Source organism: Manacus candei, unplaced genomic scaffold (genome assembly GCF_025592945.1).
Source record: "Manacus candei isolate 608988 ecotype Guabito, Panama unplaced genomic scaffold, ASM2559294v1 h1tg000008l, whole genome shotgun sequence".
NCBI classification, from domain to species: domain Eukaryota; kingdom Metazoa; phylum Chordata; class Aves; order Passeriformes; family Pipridae; genus Manacus; species Manacus candei.
Genome location: NW_026138056.1, coordinates 26,390,492 through 26,411,979, shown reverse-complemented (window position 1 = coordinate 26,411,979; position 21,488 = coordinate 26,390,492). Strand labels below are relative to the sequence as shown.

The window sequence follows — 21,488 nt, the reverse complement described above, 5'->3', positions numbered from 1 at the left end:
ATTTCTTTCTGCCCTGTAGTAGTGGAGAAGTACTTCTTCACATGGGTTTTCTCACTGTCATCCTGAATATGTTTGGAAGGGAGTGAATAAATAAATTTTTTTCAGAAATGATTGGCTTTTGTGTGAGTTATGGTAGCTCTTTTGGTAATTTCTTTTGGTACTGCTGGAGGCAAAACTGTCAACCCTTTGAATATATGGGATATCGCTCTGAGTTGTGTACTCTGGCAAGGTAAGAGTAGGCATGCTGCCTGCAGCTAGGACAGCATAAAAATATGAATCTTTGAGACTGAAGTTTGGAACTGTGAACATCTTATGTTTCAATGATAATAGAAAAAAAATAAGCAGGTTGAAATAAGGTGCCATATAAATACAGTTTTGAATATGTTTTATGTAAAGAAATAGCCAAAGCCTGGTAGACCTTCATGGATTTAATTTCTTTAGTGTGTGAAGCACCTTACAAGGGAAAAAACCAGCAGCCTTGGTTTAAATATGAATTATTGTTGTATATTGTGTTATTCTATAAATATTTTAAAAAATATAGATCTGTGGTATTTTCTGTGAAACACTGAATATAGTGGTTAGGTTTGCTTTATCTAACTAGTCTTAATTTTCTGTCCTCAAATCTTATACTGTCATTAATACTTGTCCAAGTTTTAGGAAAACCCATCTAATACCTTCAGTTAGCAGGAAAACTGCATTAGTACTAAGTTCATTGCAGAGATTCAAACATTAAGTTATCTTCTTGTAGGGTGATTTGACTCAATTTCTCTTAAAAGGTGATTAAAGAAAGTGGACCTCCGCACATGAAGAGCTTTGTTACACGAGTTACAGTAGGAGAATTCACTGCAGAAGGAGAAGGCAACAGTAAGAAACTCTCAAAGAAACGTGCTGCAATGGCTGTCCTACAAGAACTTAAGAAACTTCCTCCTCTTCCTGTGATTGAAAAGCCAAAACTTTACTTTAAAAAGCGTCCAAAAACAATATTGAAGGTATGTGTCCACTTTTGACAGAATTAAGGATGTTTGCTCACAAAGAGTCAGATTTAAAATCAATGAAGGCTTATTTGTCATTTTCTGTCTATATTGTTACAGTTACTGGTTAGTGTCAATATTGTTTGCCTGTGCTAATATGCCTTTTTTTTAAGTCCTGAGAATGTATTTTCAAACATAATGGCTTGTAAATAGCTCACATCATTGAAGTCTTCAAGGGTTTGGATCAAGTCTAAGTAGAGGATCAAGCCCTCCAAGCAGCTCTGTACAGCCATGTGAAGTTCTAGCATCATCTCCTCTGGGAGGCCCTACTAGCATATGTAGTGGCTCTCTCTCTGGGCTTTCCCCCCTCCCCAGTTTGACAAGGGAGAGAGATACATGAAATAGTAAATACAGGGGGTACTACTTTAGTGCTTCATTACTTACTTTGCTAAAAGTATGACCCTTAGGAATCTATATAGTGAGTGTACCAAGTAGGTACAGAGTTCTGAAGGAGCAACCACCAGAAAAGCCCTTTAATGTAAGCAAATACTTTGGAGATTGCAACACTGGGTTTGGAAAATGTACAGAGGACTTATTTATTATCTTTCTCTTTTCATTTGCCTTCAAAACAGAGTCAATGATTTTTTCAAGAAAACCTACTTTAATTAGATACCTATCTCCTATTAAGATTCTGGGGGTCTAACTCAAAAACGTTTAGGAAAAAATTGGCAGGAAAATTGTTTGATGGAAACCCATCAGCATTAATGTAGCTTTAAAGCTGGCAGATCTGAAAAGGCTTTTGGTTTGGCTTTCTCATTTTGGAAAGTTTTTCTCAAGAAAGGTGCTAAGGGTATAATAATGTAAGAATTCCTTACATTACCATATACCACTTACTATTATGAACTTAAATTTAGTTAGCCAAAGTTGGCCTTGTTAGAAAGAGACACTAATTGTCAGAATAAGCTGAATGTGTAGAAGGTTTTTATTTTTCGAATATCCAGACTTCTGAAATGCTTTCAGAGTGCTCCTTTCTTTCAATTTAACCTGGAAGTGTTTTACGCATCAAAGAAGTGGCAACGAAAACTTCTTTTTATTTGTATATATATTTATGAAGCTGTATCTTGTGGCTGGCTCTTTATTTAGCCTGCCCTGCATTTTGTCTCTGCCTGGCTTCTTGCCCACACAGCTGCCCTTGTGTATGACATTGTCTTAGCTCTTTCACCTACATCTTCTCTAACTACTTCAGCAGTTACACTACAAGGATTTGCTGCACAGCTTTCTAAATATAATATCCCTCTCTAATCTTTGCCTTCAGTTGCTGATAATGTCTTCAGGTTCTGCAACACTGCTTGTTATTTGAGAAGCTCAAGGAAGCATGAGTGCTCATCTTCTCTTAGCTGACAAATGGTTTCATAAAAAGGAAATAACTCAATAACATAAAAACAATTCTACATTCAAATGCCATTTACATTTGTGAGTTCTTTCTTTGTGTTATGGTATATAAATCAGTTAAATATGACTTCAACTAAATTTTTGTGAGTCTTAATTTCTTCTTCCTAAGATCTACAAACAAATATTTTCATAGCTATTTCCTTTGAGAGAGCATTTGCCATGTGAGCAATAACTCATTAAAAGAATTCCAGAACCAGAGAGTTTGTAATGATTGTAGTTTTTCACTTTTCTCTGTAATCTTGGACAGACGACTTTGTCAGTTCTTTCGTTTTTCCCCCATCAGAACAATTCCCTCACCAACCATACATTTTGACATGTTATTGTGAGGATTATTGTCTGTTAAGCATTTGAAATACTTTGTCGGTGGTTCACAACATGCAACATTTCTAGCCATTCACTTTATAAAAGTATTTTGAGGCTAAACTCACATGACACACAGAGTAAACCTTCTGCACCTTTAGTTACACTGTAGGATGGAAGGCAGGGGTGCTAAGAAGGAAAGCAGGAAGGCTGAGAGAGGAAGCTTCTGTATTATATATGATAAATCTTTTTTGATCTCTTGTAAATCTCATCTCTTCGTAGTGTAATGCATGTTCCAGCATTGTGCAACCTATTTTAAAGGGTTGGGTTGAAGGGTCCTAGAAGTAGGGCAATAAGATATAATTGACTGATGAATCTGCCGATTTTCATCCATCCTCATAAGGACCTCCACAGATAGATGAGGGTATTTGTAACTTGCAGGTGCCAGGTATGCACACTACCTGCAGCTGTATCAGACCACGTTTTTCCCCAGCTTTGAGCCTGAGGATTCTTATCTTTTGTGTCATGATCAGAAAATTATTTACAAATTTACTTCCTATTCTCTCAAAGGGAGTATTAAAGAGATAACCCAAGTAAATGTTTTATTGAAGCAGGGTAGTAATTGTATAATATATACTGAAATAATGATTCTTTTCCTTAAACCTGGTTTAGACTGGACCAGAATATGGTCAAGGAATGAATCCCATCAGTCGTTTGGCTCAGATCCAACAGGCCAAAAAGGAGAAGGAACCAGAGTATGTTCTTCTTTCAGAGAGAGGAATGCCTCGCCGTCGAGAGTTTGTTATGCAGGTATCATTTGCTGTCACGTTAGACATAATGGACTTGCTTTGTTTTGTTCAAACTCAAGCAAGATGTTGGCGTAATATGAAGTGGATCTTCCTGTGTTTAGCTCTTTGCTTTAAAGTCAGTTATAGAAGAGAAGAATGAAATACAGTATCAGAAAGCCTGTCTAAACTTTCTTCTTTGTCTTGGTGAAACAAATGGCCATTTGGTTACGTGCCTTCTAGGCACTTTGCTTGTAGTGGTTTTCCATATGGTTTTTTTTGCTGGTTTTATCTCTGATGGTTCATGATTTATTTACTTGTCTTTTGGAAAAAAAAATTGGGCTGTTGTTGATCAGAGGATTGCAATAATAACTAGTATTCTGAAGTATGGATATTAATATCTCCATATTACCAAGCATTTTGGTTTTAAAAAATAGTGTTGTAAATATATTCAGATTTTCAGTTTCTTTTTGGCTTTGCTTATATCTGAAATACAACAAAGAAAAGCCTTCTATCATGTGTTTCAGCTGTCCTCTGTCTGGACCTAATACAGAAACAGTAGATCATTAATGTTTCTTTCATATTTAAATTAAGAACATGTACAAAAATTTAATATAACTGTGATATTTTGTTAGATAGCACAACGGCAGATTGAGAAAGATTAGGAACAGGAAAGGATTCTGTGCCTTTGTGTTTTCACTCAAGGGTAATTTTGTGCCGGAACAACTCAGAACGGCATACCTCAACATGTTTTGACTTGTTGTCTACAAACCACACCAAAATGTCACTTCTGATCAGAAGCAGAATTTATGATGTTCCAGCACCTCCTTCTCCAGAAAATTAGTTATGTTTTCACTTAAATCTGTAACTTCCTCCTTCGTGTCTATGAAGATAGTCTAGCAATCTTAATTTTCTCGAACCTCAGTGGTCTTTCCTGATGATTTATTATTTTTCTCTCTGAAGCAAAAGATGTTGGGTTCTTTTTGTTTCAGAATCCTTTTCATGAATGTAATCTTGCATTTACAACTTTTTGTGAAACCTGAAATTATTTGAAAAAGAGCAATTCTGTCACAGACAATCTCATTTCCTGTGCTTAAACCTCCATGGGACTGTCCACAGTTAGTGGTTGTTGTGTGAGACCTCAGAAGAGGACAGTGTAACACAGCCTAGTATTAGAAAAATGGGTTGAGAATTTAGTTTTCTGCTGGAGGAATTCAGATCTTTAATTTGAATAAAAAAAGAGTCTTAAAAGCAGGGAATATGTAGAAGATTCCTTTTATCTAAGAAGGCTTGTGAAAAAAAAGTCAAAGAAATTTCATAGAACAGTTGCTTTGTTATGAATACTTTTAAACTCCATTTTCACCCTTTTGCAGTATTTTCAAACTAAAATCGTACTGCTGCTTCTACTGCCTTCAGGAAGTCTCAGTGGATCCATTATGGCATGCAAAAAACCCTATCAGAATAAAAAACCTTTGTATAAACTACTTAAACAATGTTTTCATTTAATTTAATTGAATGTGGAAGTAAAATATCCAGAGATAATATGTTCATTTTTATCTGTCACACAAAGAGCAAGTTTAGATGTGATGAAATGGATCCAATTACTTGTCCTGGCTACTAGATAAACAGAAGAAAACCTCTGATGACATTAGTTGGTGTTCTGTTCCCAAAGTTAATTTCAGAAAGATCTTTCTCTTTGTAGTCAGACCTTTAATCCTTGATAGAGGTTATAATAATAGCTAAACCAGTTTTACAGGTCTGAGAAATAGCAACACATTGATTTATTCTGAGCTATGTTATAAATTATCATTTTGTCTTGTCCTATTAAAGTCCCTCAATTTTATTGCATATAAACTTGTAGCAGATTGGCTATTTTCTAATTGTTATTGTGAACTGCATAGAAGATAAGGTTTATGTTTCAAGATTATTAATATTCCTGGCTTTGGTAGCTGAAACTTTTTGCTTAATTATATATATATACGTTAAAGGAATAGTCATGATGATTATTATTTTCATCCTTTTCTTAATATTTAGAATTAATAAGTATTTGAGTAAATAAGAATTTAAACTTTTAGGAAAATATATATATATATATATATGATAATTTGAGGAAAGTGAAGCATTATTTAATAACATAAACTATTAAATAACATTTATTATTTATTTAACGTTAGTATGCTTGTTTTTGCATTTTTTTTAAAGCTCCTTCCAGGCTGTTTTGGGTCTTTGACCTCTGAGGTTTCTTTTGTTCAGATCACCTTGGCTGTTTTATTATTTTTATTTTATTTTGATTTCCTTTTTTTTGACACGCTTTTGAAACTGTGCACTATTTTAAGAGACAATTTCGCAAATAAAAGGGCTTAATGGACAGAATAAAATATACCTATCAAAAAGCTATGAATATTGCATAAATGGATACTAATGACAGTGCTAATGTCACAAACCAGACCCATACAGCTCCAGAAGTTTTAAAAATGGTACCCAAGCCAAGGACTAAGTTAGAGCCACACACTTTGTGGCTATCCATTGTCTACAATTTGTCCTTATTTTAAGGCTTTAATTTCTCCTCATTTTATGAAAGGCATTGTGTTTGTCAGAAACCCTTTGTGCTGTACAGACCACAGGTCCAACTAGGAGCCTTCTTTCCAAAGACTGTTTTGATCAAAGCTAATCAGGTATAAGTGGTCCCAGCCCCCATCTTCCTTGCAAGTGTGACCAAGTGGGAGGAATGCAAATATGGTTTTCATCTTTCCTTAGAAGCCACTCTCATTTAAATCTCCAGGTCACTATTTGTCTCTCCATTGTTCTGGATACTGTCCTGATGATGCTGGGGAGCTGCTGCTCCTACAAGAAAGAGGAAGTAAGACCCTGTGGCACTTCCAGTATTAAGAAAGAGTGGGGGAGAAGTTCATCAGGCATAAAGGGGTTGACGCAAGAGGCTAGTGGAAGAGAGAGGCAACTACATGAGCACTGAGATACAGAAAAATATGGCTCTTTGATATGAGTTTGGGAACCTTCTGAAAAATCTAAACAAGCTCCTCTGTGTGAACTAATACTGTAGTCCCACATTGCACTACTTTTACTCTTTCAAGATTGCATCTTCATCAGAAGAACTGACAGCTGTTGATAGATCAGGTGTATTACATGGTGATATTAAAGAATCTTGTATTTGTCATGATTATGATCAATATTTTCTTTTTAAGGTAAAAGTAGGCAATGATATTACTACTGGAACAGGCCCAAACAAGAAAATAGCTAAAAGAAATGCAGCAGAAGCAATGTTGCTACAACTGGGTTACAAAGCCTCTACTCCTCTTCAAGACCAGCCAGAAAAGGTGAGAACCAATTGTTACAATGCCCGTATTTTACCCTTGTCTAAATTTTTAGCCTGTATCAGCTAATCACTTAGTAAGAGTGGAAACTTAAGCTTGTGCATCCCCTATTTTAGGGAGTTGCTTGTCACAAATTAGCCTTTATTTAGCTACAGCTCTATAGCCACATCTATTAGTAAGTGCAGCCTCTGCTCCTGTAAGAGTTACTAGGAACAGAAAGGTAGTTCCACCGAATAGCGTGTGTGGAGAAGTGTACATGTGACGTGTGCATCTCTTTCCTCTTACAAATCAGGATGAATGTGCCTCTTGCTTTTATTCCATTTTGGGCATCCACGAGAGCACTGAAAGGAACTATGTTAGTAATTTTCATACATGAAATAGCCTTAGTAGTCAATGTTTATCTTCCCATTACATGTGCACTAAAAGCATTCCAGAAAAAGAATGGCCTTTTCAGATTTGATGACTGATAAAGAAAATGTGTGTCACTTTTTTTTTTTTATGGAGAAGAAATTGCATTTTAAATTCATGTGTTGCAGGTATGTGTTTCCATGTTAACTATGTGCAACTTAGCATTCCTCTCCTGCCTTGTGTTTATTAATAAGAGATTTAGTAACCAAAATTGGGTGTTAAAGATTTTGCCTTTTGTATCCTGAAAAGATATTTGGTAAGGTATTCGACTAAGCTGTCACTCTAAGCAACTTCTGTCATATGCAGTCACTGCGTGTATATATTTTGATAATTTCTTGCATGTTTATTGTGACTACACTAGCTAGCTCAGGTCAACAGAATGTTCTGATATGTATATATATACATGAAGGTACTCTGTTCTATATGTTCAGTACTTCTAGCCAGGAAAAATAAATGCTGTGCTGGTTACTTGGCCCCACCTCCTTCTGTTTCCCTCTCCTCTGAGAGTAGCAGCAATATGTATACTGTTCACACTCACCTTCACTATGCTCTTCACTATATGTCTTAGTCATAGACAGGTGTGAAATACTCTAAACAGAGTACTTGGAAGCTAAATGATGTTCCTAGTGAGAACACATTGTGCAGATATAGCCATTTAAAAACAGGGTTCTGACTGAATCAAATGATAATTCATTTTCACCAGAATGCTGACACTTTTTTGCTGTAGAATATACTTTCTACAGTATAAAAGTTTCAGCTTTTTCTTCACTGCCAATATGGCCAAAGGGCTTTAATGAAAAACAAGAAAAAACAGAGAAGTCAACTTTTTTTTTTCCCCTAGTAGGAAAACATAGGCTTTCATTCTTGGATTTTAAATTGAACTAATTTTACTCAGTATTTTCCAGAGATAAAGCCTGAAAAAATTCAGCCCACAACATAGTTGCTCTGGAGAGCTCTACGCAGTGGAAACTTGTGGTTACATTGAAATCCTTAAAAGAAATTGAGGGCTAAAAAGAGATGCTGCTGCTTGGTTTCCCTACAGTTATTAAACTATTACTTACAAGTGCATTACCTTTAGAAAATCAGGTCTAATTACATACTTGCAGATGTATACATTTTAGGATTGGTAGAATAGCATATAGTGGCCTAATACTATTCTTAACACAATGAACAAACATGTTACTGTATCCAAAAAATGTGAACTACTCAAATTTTATGTAATGACAGTATCATAACAAGATCATAACAAATTTTTATAGCTTTGTTGGGGTTAAGGACATAAAATATCTAGAACATCTGGCTTTATCTTCTGTATATAACAGACTGAACATATTTGGAGATGCACAAGTTAGTTTGTGTAGCTTAAAGCATTCTAATTCTCTAACTAGACTGTGGTGGAGAAGGGGGAAAATAGCTCTTAGATCTCTATCAATTTGAACACTGAAAAATTCCTTCCATATAAATTGCACAATAAAGTACACCATTAGAATATACTTGTTTCTCTCTTTGAATCCAAAATGGGACCTAGTGTAGACTGGCTGATGTAGCAGGTTGGCATCTAAATGGACAATTTCACTTGTATGCTTTTTGATGATTTTAATAGAAAAGGCAACTTCTTTTTCCTCAGTGTCCCTCCTTCCCTGAGTCTTTTCATTCCATTCTTCCTTTCTTTAAAAAAAAAAATAGTGGCTGTATTCATAGTTTTAATGAAGACCAAGAGTGTTACAAGAGCAATGCATGGTGCTGCTGGCAGCACAGGTAATCTAGGTAAAAAAAAGTAAAGGCTCTGCTATTTTCTGAGCTAGTCTTATTCCTGGAGGAAATCAGTAATGTTTGTGCAGAGCCCTGAGGAGAGCAATTTGAAAGTGCACTGGGAGACTTTTTGCAGCTGTCAGAATTTTAGCTCCATGGATAAGAATGGAGAGTTGTTATAATTTTTTCATGTTTCTGTCTTTTTGTTTCTTCTTGGCACTTGTGTTCTCCTAGAGAGAATAAAACAGAGTAGATTGCATTCATGTGAGGCAGCAACATTAAGGGTCACTTACTGATAGATGAATTCTTGTTAAATTCCCCATCATGATCAAGTTAATAAACAATAAAAAAGAAGAATGAGGGGAGTTGGATATGTTCTTCTTATGTTGTAGCAGTGCGCTTGTGCTGGTATCATATCATGGATGAATAGTATGGATTCCTAACACAACCATGCTGTTGTAACAGCAGTAAACGCAAACATACTTACAGATTTCCTGTTGCTTATTCATTTGAAGAACTATTGTCTCCCACATTTTCCAATAGATATATATGCTTCCTAATATGAATAAAACAAGTTATGTGAAATTGAAGTGCATGGAGGTGGGTGACCAGTTTAAAAGCCAGCTATAATACCTGTCCTCCCTTTCCATATTATATCCCCTGTTTTCATTGCACAATGCCAAGGCTCTAAGCACTTTGGACGTACATGATGATGAAAAGCAAGGAAACAATAATTTGAATAGCTACTTTGCATAGTGTGCTCTTTCCCAAGGAAAACATATCATCTAGTATTCTTCGTTACAGCATGATGGTAATCTAAACAGCTTTAACACAACTTCTGGGATGCATAGGCAGATTTCTGCTCATTGATCCCCCTTTGCATCTCTTCCACTTTACAATCAACCCCATATTCCAGAGCAAATGATTACAGCTTTGTACAATTTATATGCCAACATGGCATATAGCCTGCTTTGCTGCGAGGTTTTCTGTGTGCATACAAAATCCCAGTGAAATCTGAAAAGGATCATTTGTTTCACATGCATAGAGTTGGTTGTCAATAGCTCCTAAGTAGTGAGGAAGCTTGGACTTGTTTATCCACTTCTACAATAAACCTAGAACACTGCCATCTTATTTACTGTGTAGACTTCAGTGATGCCCTCATTTTGAAACTCTGTTAATTGCTCCCCTATTCCATGTCAGAGTAATACCCAGTATTAAACATAATAAAATTAATTTGAGGACAATTAGCTTCATCAAAAATATATTAAAATAATGGAAAATTGCAACTATTTTTGCTTCCACTTCAACAACTAAATGGATTCCCAGCAAATAAATATTATAAAATTACACCCAAAGTACTTTATAGCATTTATGCATTCCTTTGTAGGCAGTTATTAGGGTCTTCTAGTTTTAGAATGTAATTTCTCTGTTGTCTGTTTGTGTTTTCAGTTGAGAGCTGCTTAAAATATTTAATTTTATTTAGGTCTGATTTGGTAACTTATTTAGATGAGCCTAATCCTTGGGGAAACATTTTTATTTCAGTGTTAGGCAATAGTTGTTAATGTTTATTCATGAAGGGTACATTACTCAAATAACCTTAGACAAAAATTAAGATGTGTTAGCAAAATTTTGCCACTTGGATGTGGCAATCCCAAGTCATCCTTTTTTAGAATCTTTCAACTAAATTTATAAACAGGAACGTTCTGTTTAGGGAGTAGTTTGCTCTTTATTTATTTGTCTTTTTCTACCTGTTTCAGCTTGGAGAAAACAAGAGTTGGAATGGTCAGAATGTTGGGTTTTCTGAGCCAACGAATAACAGTAAGTATTGCTTTCTAAATTTGTATTTATACTTACTTCTCTTGCTCTCTGTAGGATTTGGAGTATTTGAGACAATTGAAATGCTTTTTCTAAATATTTTAGGATTTTTATTGCAATTAGATGAATTAACTCCTGAGTGTCCTCTGTGTGAATGTAGGTATGAATGAGTGCAGTAATAAGGAGATTTTTATTTACTCATTGAATCATTGAATCCTTCAGTTTATAAGGGATTTTAGGAGGTCATCTAAGCTGCCTACTCAAAACATAGTCAGTACAGAGTTCAGACAAGGTTGCTCATGTCTTTTTAGTAGTTCTCCAGGGACAGAGATTCCATAGCTTCTCTGGGCAGCCTGTTCTAATGCTTAACTATATTCACACTGAATTTTTAAATTTTTTTTTTTATCAGAACATCTCTTTTTGGTTTATGACTATCATCTCCTGTTCTTCTGCTATATATCTCAGTATATATGCCTGGCTCCATCTTTTTGACAATCTCTTCTTAGGTGTTGGAAGGCTGCTATTAGGTCTCTCAAAGCATACCACCGTCCAAACAGATTTCCATCATCTAGTAATTTATTTACCCAGACTTTAACATCACAGCTTGGAGACAAGTATGCTGTGGGAGATATATTGTCAACAGTCTGGCTAAAGCCAGGGTAAATCACATCCAATGCTCTTCCTTCCTTCATAAATCCAGTCATTTTATCATAAAAGGCAGTCACATTGTGTGACCACAAGTGGCTTTAAGAGGACTATATGATTTTCCCAGGACTAGAGTGCAGCTGACCAGCCTGCCTGTTTTGATGATGATGCCTTTCTCCAGGCATCTGCATGACTTTTTGAAGACAACAGAGAGCGGCCTCACAATGATATAAGCTGGTTGACTCAGAATGCTAAGGTATATCCCATTTGGTCCAATGGATGCACAGGAAGTTCCACCTGAATGAGAGGAAGAACTTCTTTACTGTACAGGTGACCAAGCACTGGAGCAGATTGCCCAGAGAGGCTGTGGAGTCTTCCTCACTGAAGATACACATGAACTATCTGGACACAATCCTGTGCCACGTGCTCTGGGATGACCCTACTTGAGCAGGGAGGTTGGACCAGATGATCCACAGTGGTTCCTTCCAGCTTTACCCATTCTGGGATTCTGCGATTCTGTGATTCTGTGACTTATACGGGCTGAGCTCTATCTTTTCTCAAGGCATTCCTGACTCTGATCAGATTCTACTACTGGTAGTTTCTCTCTTCCTTGAGAGAAGGAAGAGACACAAAGGCCCAAGAAACCTTGTTGGTGAAGACTGAATTGAGTTTCACTGCAACAGGTAAAGAGTAGGATAGAACTTGGTAACTTTATAGCTAGATTTTTACCTTTAAAGTGGCATAGATAATATAAATAGTACTTCCTTCACTTTTTCATGAGCCCTGGATTTTTCTCTAGGACTGTGTATAGTTTTGAACTTAAGAGTCCCAAACATTATCTCCCTCAGCTAAGGATTGTACTAGAGATGGATACACACATGAGCTACCTTCTATTTTTTGCCTATGCACATCTGAAAGACATGGTCCTAAAAGTAGGTTTTAAGGTATTTCAGTATATATGTGGTCTTCCTAGACACAAGACCGGAGGACTTATTTGTGCCTCAACTTACACAACAGTTTGCTAATATTTAAAGTGATCTTGGATTCACCACATACCATTGCGTTTCCCTGAAAGGAAGTATTCTACAAGATCTAAGACTTCTTATTAATTGCTTCCTTACAGCTCTTTCATCAACCTATATCCATACTTGTAGATGACTTCTGTTTGTCTTGTCAAAATCTCTAAGTCAAGGCCTGTGAAATATCTTTAAATGTTAATATCTTCAAATGTTAACATATTAGAGTTTGATACAGCAGAATAAGATCTCTGACTTTTCTCTTCTATACTTTCAGTGTCTTGTAGCAAAGATATTTATAGATGACACCACAATCATCTGCTACACCAAAGAGAAAAATCAATCCCTTTCTCAGGCTTCATCCGACAAGACAACTTTGACAGTTATATGTATAAATCCAAATCTAGAAGGAGAACACAAAGGCAAACTCATTCAACAGGAGACAAGATCAACAAAATTATGTTTTAAACCTGTGCTGACCAACTAACTTATTTTTCAGAGATTGACATGCTCACAGAACTTTTTGCAGCCACCACAGGCCACAGTACAGAAAGAGGTTTTCATTCTGGGATGCTTTTATAATGCACAATGCCTGCATTTCCATTCTTCTGATCTAAAAGTAAATTGGAATTCAAAGGAGTTGTAGCTAGCATGTCAGTAAATACAGAACATTTATTTCTAACAGTGCTGTTCAGAAACCACTGTGCTTAATCTCTTAACCCCTTTCTTGAGAGTTCTAATCTAGAGGCGACATTAATAATAATCAGGTGATTAAAGTGTATCATAGAGTCATAGAATGGTAAGGGGTTGGAATGGACCTTAAAGATCATCCTGAAGTCCCAACCTGCTATGTGCAGGGTTACCTCCCACTAGACCAGATTGCTCAAGGCCTTATCCAACCTGGTTTTGAATACTGTCAGGGTTGGAGCATCCACAACCTTCCTGGGCAACCCGTTCCAGTGTCTCACTACCCTCACAGTAAAGAATTTCTTCCTGATATCTAACCTATATTTCCCCTCTTTCAATTTGTACCCATGTCCTGTCACTACAGTTCCTGACGAAGAGTCCCTCTCCAGCTTCCCTATAGGCCCCCTTCAGATACTGGAAGGTTGCTATGAGGTCTCCAAGCAACCTTTTCTTCCCCAGACTGAACAGCCCCAACTTTCTCAGCCTGTCTTCATAGGGGAGGTGCTCCAGTCCTCTTACTAGCTTCACGACCCTCCTCTGGACTTGCTCCAGAAGTTCCATGTCCTTCTTGTGTTGGGGACCCCAGAGCTTGATGCAGTAGTCCAGGTGGGATCTCAGAAGAGCGGAGTAGAGGGGTAGAATCACTCCCTTGGCCCACTGGCCATGCTGGTTTTGATGAAGCCCAGGACACAGTTGGCTTTCTGGGCTGCGAGCACACACTGCCAACTTGTGTCGAGTTTTTCATCAACCATCACCTCAAGTCTTTCTCCACAGGGCTGTTCTCAACCAGTTCTCTGCCCAACCTGTAGGTGTGCCTGGGATCACCATGACCCAGGTGCAGGACCTTGCACTTTAATGTGTTGAACTTAATGATGTTTACATGGACCCACATCTCAAGTCTGTCAAGGTCCCTCTGGGTGGCATCCCTTCCCTCCAGCGTGTCATACAGCTCAGTGTCATCAGCAAATTTGCTGAGGGTGCGCTTGATCCCACTGTCCATGTCACCAACAAAGATGTTGAATAGATTATTTCAGTATCATTTATTATTTCAATGAGACTGTACTATCTTCTTGCAAAATAGGAGCAGTTTGAACCCGAAGTGTTGTCAGTAGGGATATACTTTTTTTTCACTGATTTTTTTAACTCTTCACCTCCTGAGAGGCCTTTCTCTTCTAGGTTATTTTCTTTAAAATTTACAGCTTAACAGTAGCAAATATACAGAGTATTTTTCTATCTTTTTTAGTTAACCAGTAAGTTCAGTTGATACCTTTGTACTGAATGGCTCTATGAAGAGGCCTGTTGTTCAGGATGTGACTGAGGTCAGAGGATTCCTGCATTTGGAGAAGACCTATGCAGTACTACTTGACATTTCTCACTAGTTTTCCAGACATGTTTACTTATATAAATGGTGCTAATGTTTTGTATGGGAATGGTCTGCCAGTACATGTTTACGTATGAACACTTTGCCTTCTCTGCTTCTAGTAGAGTATGATGTGTTAGTTTCCCAAATAGGGAATACATAAAAAATCCTGAAGAAGAGCTAGTATTAAGAGTTTTCCCTGTGCACACCCACTGATCTTCCCCTAAGCCCCTGAGACCAAGATAACTTCAGAGCTTTGTGGTTGAGGAGAACTGAGGAAAGTAGAAGTGTCTTCTCATTTTGAATAAAAGAAATCACTTACATGCATGATGTCTCCTGCACCTGTGATGTGCAGGGTTTAAGGCAGTTCCAAACAAGTTCCACACTTTTGCAGACAGATACCCTTTCTTTGTACACATAATGCACTGTTTTCATCTGAGTCAAATAAAACTGGAATAGTAAAGGGAAGTTGTATACTTTAGTACAACAAAATCAAAAATCATAACAGTTCTATATTTTAGTACAGTTGAAGAACAGATTTCATTGCACTGTTATTATGTAGTTTGTTTTTGCTGAGAAATAACCCCACAGTCTGTATCCTCCTAATTACTCACTCAATATATATTTAGTATTCCCTATTAAATATTCTTGAAAATTAACTTCTCCTGCTCCCCTCTATCATGTTACTTTTGCAGTTATCCTTGTGGCAAACCTCACTTCTGTCCCTCCTACTCACCGGCAAAGCTTCTTCCCACAGGTTCACTTCTTTACCTTTCCTCTTCATTTCACAATTTTAAAGAAAGATGAAGCATGAATCTATTTGTTTCTTGTTTTGGGATATCTTAGACATTTTCTACGTGTGAAATGGCAAGAATGTTCACTGAGTTTTTTTCCTGATGCTTCTGGAAGAGACTTTGAGAGACTATGAGCAGACCAGAAGCATTTTTAGCCCATACAGAAGATGTTTACTGTAAACAGAATGCTCATTTATCTCTCTGGATTTGACTTAAGCAGTTATCAACAAAAGCAAAACATGAAACAAATAAACAATCCTAATGCAAAGTGCATTTTCATGGGAACATATTTTCATTTTATGTTTCTGGATGGGGTAATCACACAAATCCTATGGTATGTGTTCTAGAGAAGCTGTAGATAAGCTATGAAGAACAATATAAAAATAAAAGTAAAAAATAATAGTACTTTTTAATATCATATTTATGACAAGGAAAAAAATTACCATAACTGTTTTTATATGTTTCCTACCCTCGATTTTTTATAGTATAGTTTTTCCCTTACCTATTTCCAACAATTTTGGGAGTCACAAAGTAAGTACTGAAAAACTGTTAATTAAAAAGAATGCATTCAGGGCAATCCTACCTCTCTGTGAAGGACAGACTCTTTGTTTTTCTTGCCTAACATTTTATTACTAGGGATTTGTGCATGACTTTAGTCTTTGTTCTTCAGAGTGCATCTGCTCCTGCTGTTACTTTACCACCTGAAATCATAGCCATTTGTTTGTGACATCAAAATTAGTTACTGTGAAGATGATTAGATTGTCACCAACAGATGATTATGATTTCAGATGGTAAATGAACAGCAGGAGCAGATGATCTCCTAAGGAACAAAGATACTTGATCTCATACAACTGTTCTTAGTGACAAAAAAAATAAAAAAAATAAAAAAGGAGATAAAAAAGCAAATAGATATTCTGAAGAGTTTCTTAAGTTTGTGATGAGAAAATCTGAGATTTTTCTGTAAATCAAATCTATTTTAGTATTTTTAAAAATCTACTTCAATAATAGATCAAGGATATAAGAAATATAAAAAATACAAAAATATGTGGTGGTATTGTAAACCCTAATTGTATGGTAGCATTCAGATTCTTACTCAGTTGTTTCTTCATTAGCTTTTGGGAGAAAATAAACAGAATATAAATCATGTATTTATGAAATTTTACATACTAATGCATCTTCGTTTTGAAGGAAACAGAATTCATGTGAACTTTGTAGTTCTAGCTCTCACTAGTTTTATAAAGACATTTTTATAGTCCTCTATATGTTTATTTTTCAACTGGGGATTTTGGTGAAAACTTCCAGTAGATAATTTAATACTCCTGTATTTCCATGAATAGTAATGGAAATCTACAGTTTGGGAATAAAGTTTTTGTTTTGTAATTCAGACATTTTTAATTGGAATTTATGTGTGTTATATCTTGCTGAAATATGTAATTCTTTTGGGTATATTTCAAAGGTGATTTGCAGTGGATCATATGCATTTTTACTCTCTAAGTACTGCTGTTGCATTGGACTTGGCTTTTGAATTGCTTCCAAACTTACTAAACATTGTCAATTATAATGCATTCTTGCTAGGAGGTAGACTGATACATCACTAAACATTTGCTGAATTATTTGGCATTCTGAATAGAAACCACAGTAAAAGGTATTGACAACACCACTTATTTGATGAAACACAGGGCACAGAAGGGTAGTTTTCCATCTGTTGATTTTGGTGGTTTTTGTTCTGTTTTGGGAGGGTTTTTTTAGCAAACAGTCAGGTGAACATTATACCATCACTGGGGCAATTTCATCAGCTGAACCACTTGTCTGCACTCTGTCTGTCTCACAACCTTATCTAGAGTCTCTTACCACAGCTGGTTATGTTTGAAAAATACCTTGCCTTTGTAACTGCTAAGTTGATGTGCTAATTTTCTAATCAAGTTTTCTTTCTAACTGAAGGGAAAATTAAATTTAGAAACAAAGGAGATTTCTCCAATTTTGTTTCTTCCCTGAATTACTGAAACTGGGAAATCCATGTTGTATTTGCCATTATTAATAATTGATTTATTATTTTTCAGTTTCATCTAATGATGAGAATAATTTTATCCAGCATAAAACCAATTAAATGCAACTTGCATGTATTTTTGGAAATAGTTGAAAAAACTTCTAAGCCACCTAATATTAAAAACCACCTCATATTAACAAAACGGAGAATGTGGGTTTTTTTACTTCCTGTTTTTAGAACTACTGATGAGCCAAGTTAGTGGTTTTGTGTGTGAATGGGATTTGAGCACAACTCTGGAGTGTAAGATGACAACCACAGTGGTCCTCTTCCTTTTCCCATGTTTCCCCTTTTGAGATGCTCAGTTAGGTGTTTGAAGTCTTGCAAGTTTTGCATCTTCAGAGGTGCTCTCTTTACTGAGTTTAGTGTGTATTTATAAAGTGCCTAGTGTTTTAAGCATATGGCCAGAACATTGGGAGACTTAGATTTATCTGTTTCCTTCTATTTAGCAGAAGGAGAGTACTTAGGGGGTGCAGAGTAATCGGGATAATGGCAGCCACCTTTGGGAGATGTGTATTTAATATGATTTGCAGACAAAAAAGGAAAAATCAGATGCTATTAAAATGCAAGAAATCCACAGGGAAGGACCGATCTAAAGGAATCATGGCTCTGTAGTTTGTCTGTTGATTAAAGCTCTTGTGAATGAAGATGCAGAGGTGTATTCTGGTGTTCTCTGTCTAGTTTACAGATATTGTGCATATTTTAGATACAGATTAAAGAAAATTGTTGCAAACAACCTGCTGCCTGGTTCTTGAGTAGTATAGATTTTGCCTATGTAGGGAACATACACTTGGGCTGGGAGGCTTGTGATTTGGATGCCCACAGGCTGAGAAGGAACTCGAGTCAGCTTTCTAGGAGACTGCTTAACCATTAAACTTTTGATGTATAAAATGTATAAAGAGGGAACAGCCACCATGACAGTAGATAGCCAGGTCTGTGGGTAGAGATGATTTCAGATAATTTCTTTTTGTTTTCCCAGTCCCCTAAAATTCCAATATGAATTACATTTATTCAACGTTTTTAGCCTATTCCTTTGAAAAAATATGCATGTGATGTAGAAATGCAGAGCTCATTTTTGATGTTAACTCTCAAATTCAAATTTAATTATGTAGTTCTGCAAATGATCTGCATTTGGTTTTCTGTCTTCAGCTGACCAAATGGAGCAGGATCACATAATTCACCTGAATACAGTGTTCCTCTAAATACTTTCACTTTTCTAAAGTCTTTTCTCTTTTGCCTGTGCCCTTCCTCCCAATCTGGAACCCACCATGTACCTCACCCTTAGTCTGGGATAATGATGTCCTTGAAAAATTGAATTGCCTGAACTGAGACTTTATTGCTGTCAGAACCAAGACTTAATTCTCCACTCTCTCCTCCATTCCCTTTCCTTTACATCAAACGTCTTGTCCCTATGACTTCCACTCCCCCATCGCTTTCTCCTCCTCTGATTTCATCTTCACTCATACCTATGCTGTGCTTGTTGATGGCCCCCTTGACCTTCTTAGCTTCAGCAGCCTCTCTCTCCTTGTCTAGTAGACTTGCTCATTCTTTCATCTCTTCTTCGTGTGGGTCATGCCTTTGTTTTCATCATCATCACCATTCTCATTCCCCTCCTAATTGGTTAATGAATAGTAGTCTTGCCTGCACAGGTCACCTGCAGTTGCACTTAGGCACTCTCCTAATTGCTTTATCCCCACAAACATCACTTTCTTGCAGCTTTTACAAGCAGCTTGATCTACCAGCTCATTAATTTGATTTGCTCCTGCTCCAAATTTGCTGATCCTCTTTACTGATAAGAATAACTGTCCCCCCTTCTGCATTTAGATTGGTTCTTTTCTGAACCTGCTTCGTCTTAGTCTTTGGTTAAGTGGTACACTGACATATTGTTGGAAAAATGTGATGCAGAAATTACTACGTGAAGCTTACAGTGTAGATGTTTCATCTGTCTTGAAATATTTCATAGAATATCCTGTGGAAATCACCCACTGCAAACACTAGGTTTTACTTTTACCAAAATCTTATGTTTCCAAGCAGGAGTAAAGCTGTGGGAGAATTCAAAAGACTTTTCTCACAAGAATTAAGTGCCAAATGTTGCAGAAATTTATACAATTTAAGTCTTCTTCAATAATGCAATTTCTGTTTTGGCTGTACAGAAAATAGTCCAGTGAAATTAAAGATATCACAACCTGACTTCATGGAGAACTAAATAGTATTTACTTCAGTGTCATGGTTATTTTAAGGTTAAATAAACTAGTATTTTAATGAGTGGCTTTATATAACATTGGTTTGTTTAGGGTCATGTAGAAAAGATCTTTTGATTGAATGACATTGTGTAATGACAAAACATTTTTTCATGTCTGAATATTGGAGTAGCTGGTGACTTAGAAATACCACGGATAGCTATGTTAAGTAGGTAATGATTGCATCTGGTATTTCAAGCCAAGATTGTGTGTAGACAATTGCTGAGAACGTAATGGCCATACTATTTGCCTCTTCAATTGTTTGACTGACCTTTTCTGAGTTCCTACTGAGCTAATAAAATTTGAAAATATTCTAGTATATAAATAGGCTTTTACAGTGAGTGAGTATAAAACGATAATATCTTTTTATTACAGTATTTACATTTTTCAGTCCTGTTATTGAAGTAGTTACTTGGTTTTGTAAATTCTCTCTTTTGCTGTCAGTGGATTTGTAATGGACCATATTCTAGGGCATGTTGAGAACCTGCCAGTTCTAAGGAATAATTATTGCATGTGAGTGTCCTCCATGCCTCTTAAGTTCTTGTCCATTTTAATTTACAAAATTGTGAAGTCAGGATGAGATCTGGTTCTAAGCTTTCCTTCTTATTGCCTTACTACAAGATTTTACCCTGTACTTTAAGTAGCACATTATAAGAAGGCTTTATTCAATGTGAATACAGGTAGCATAATCTGAAAGAGCTTTTTGATGATTTTCCATTGAATATTTTATTGAGTTCCAAAAATACTGATTATTTCTTTATGAACAGTCTTTCCTTCATCCAGTGAAGGGTTATTTTAAATACCAGGGTGCTAAACTTAATTTATGAGTGTGTCACATACAGAATTATATCATGTTTTACTCTGCCTCATTACACAAGACATGAAAGCACTCCTTCATGCTGATGCACCATGTCACTCAGTGTAGTGCAGGGAAGAACATGTGCTCTTCAGCAGTGTCGAGGGAAGTCATATACCAGTTGACACTGCTTCTGACACATGAACAACTATATATATATAAGCAAGAGCCTAGAGAGAAAATTATATTCTCTAAGCAAGAATAAAGTTGTGGTTTAGGCCACATATACCGAGTGTTCATAAACATGAAAAGTCAATGAGTGACCTTGAACCAGGGGAAGTTATTGAACGAAGGCAGAAGAAATGTATCCCCGTGATACTTGATCAAGTAGAAAAGAGAAAATTAATGCAGACAAATATATATGTATGTGCAGATTGACAACACAAGCCTGATTCTATAGACCATCTTGTGGAGCTGAATGATAGAACTGAAATCTCAACTTCTGATGTTTTCTGGTCTTCCTGACAGAAACAGAAAATTAGAAATGAGTCACCAGTGGTACCCGTGTAGACACTAATACCTGTGAACATGCAGGGCACACTGTCATCACTCTGAACTTTTCTTAATCTAGTAGCCCATCATGGTGGGGTAACTTGTCACTGTCCCCGTATCAGCAAATTCCATTTTTTTGCAGTCTTATTTATTACACTGAGGCTCATTTGGTAATATTGTCAGTTGTTCTCCTTCCTCACCCCATTCCCCATGCAGAAAGTTCCTCTGATGGTTAGTTTTGTTTTCCATGAATTCCAGACAGTGGAGGACCCTTTTGTAGAAAGGTCCCCCTGTTTTCCCAGCCAAGGGGACACTACAGAGAAAGGATAAGTGATAAAAATAACACCACTCAAACAGAACTTTTGAAGACCACCTCTGCTATGGCTGCTATGAAAAAAGGTGTAAAGCACTGAGATTACATTTCCGGGGGAAGGCTTATGAAAGATAGTTGAGCCATTTTGTATGTTAATCATACATTTGCTTTGGAGTCTAAACTGTGTTGCAGTTATCTAGTACTGACAGCAAAAGTAGACAGTGGA

General features: G+C 36.5%; 1 protein-coding gene across 4 annotated transcripts in view; it reads left to right on the top strand.

Moving 5' to 3' along the window:
* Window positions 1-21,488, top strand: part of STAU2 (staufen double-stranded RNA binding protein 2) — a 170,519-nt gene that overhangs the window by 59,959 nt on the left and 89,072 nt on the right. For all 4 annotated transcript variants that reach the window (XM_051768593.1, XM_051768602.1, XM_051768611.1 and 1 more), the window contains 4 exons: window positions 777-989; window positions 3,396-3,533; window positions 6,712-6,843; window positions 10,758-10,818. In XM_051768593.1, the coding sequence (XP_051624553.1) occupies window positions 777-989; window positions 3,396-3,533; window positions 6,712-6,843; window positions 10,758-10,818 (544 nt within the window). The remainder of the gene's footprint in view (window positions 1-776; window positions 990-3,395; window positions 3,534-6,711; window positions 6,844-10,757; window positions 10,819-21,488) is intronic.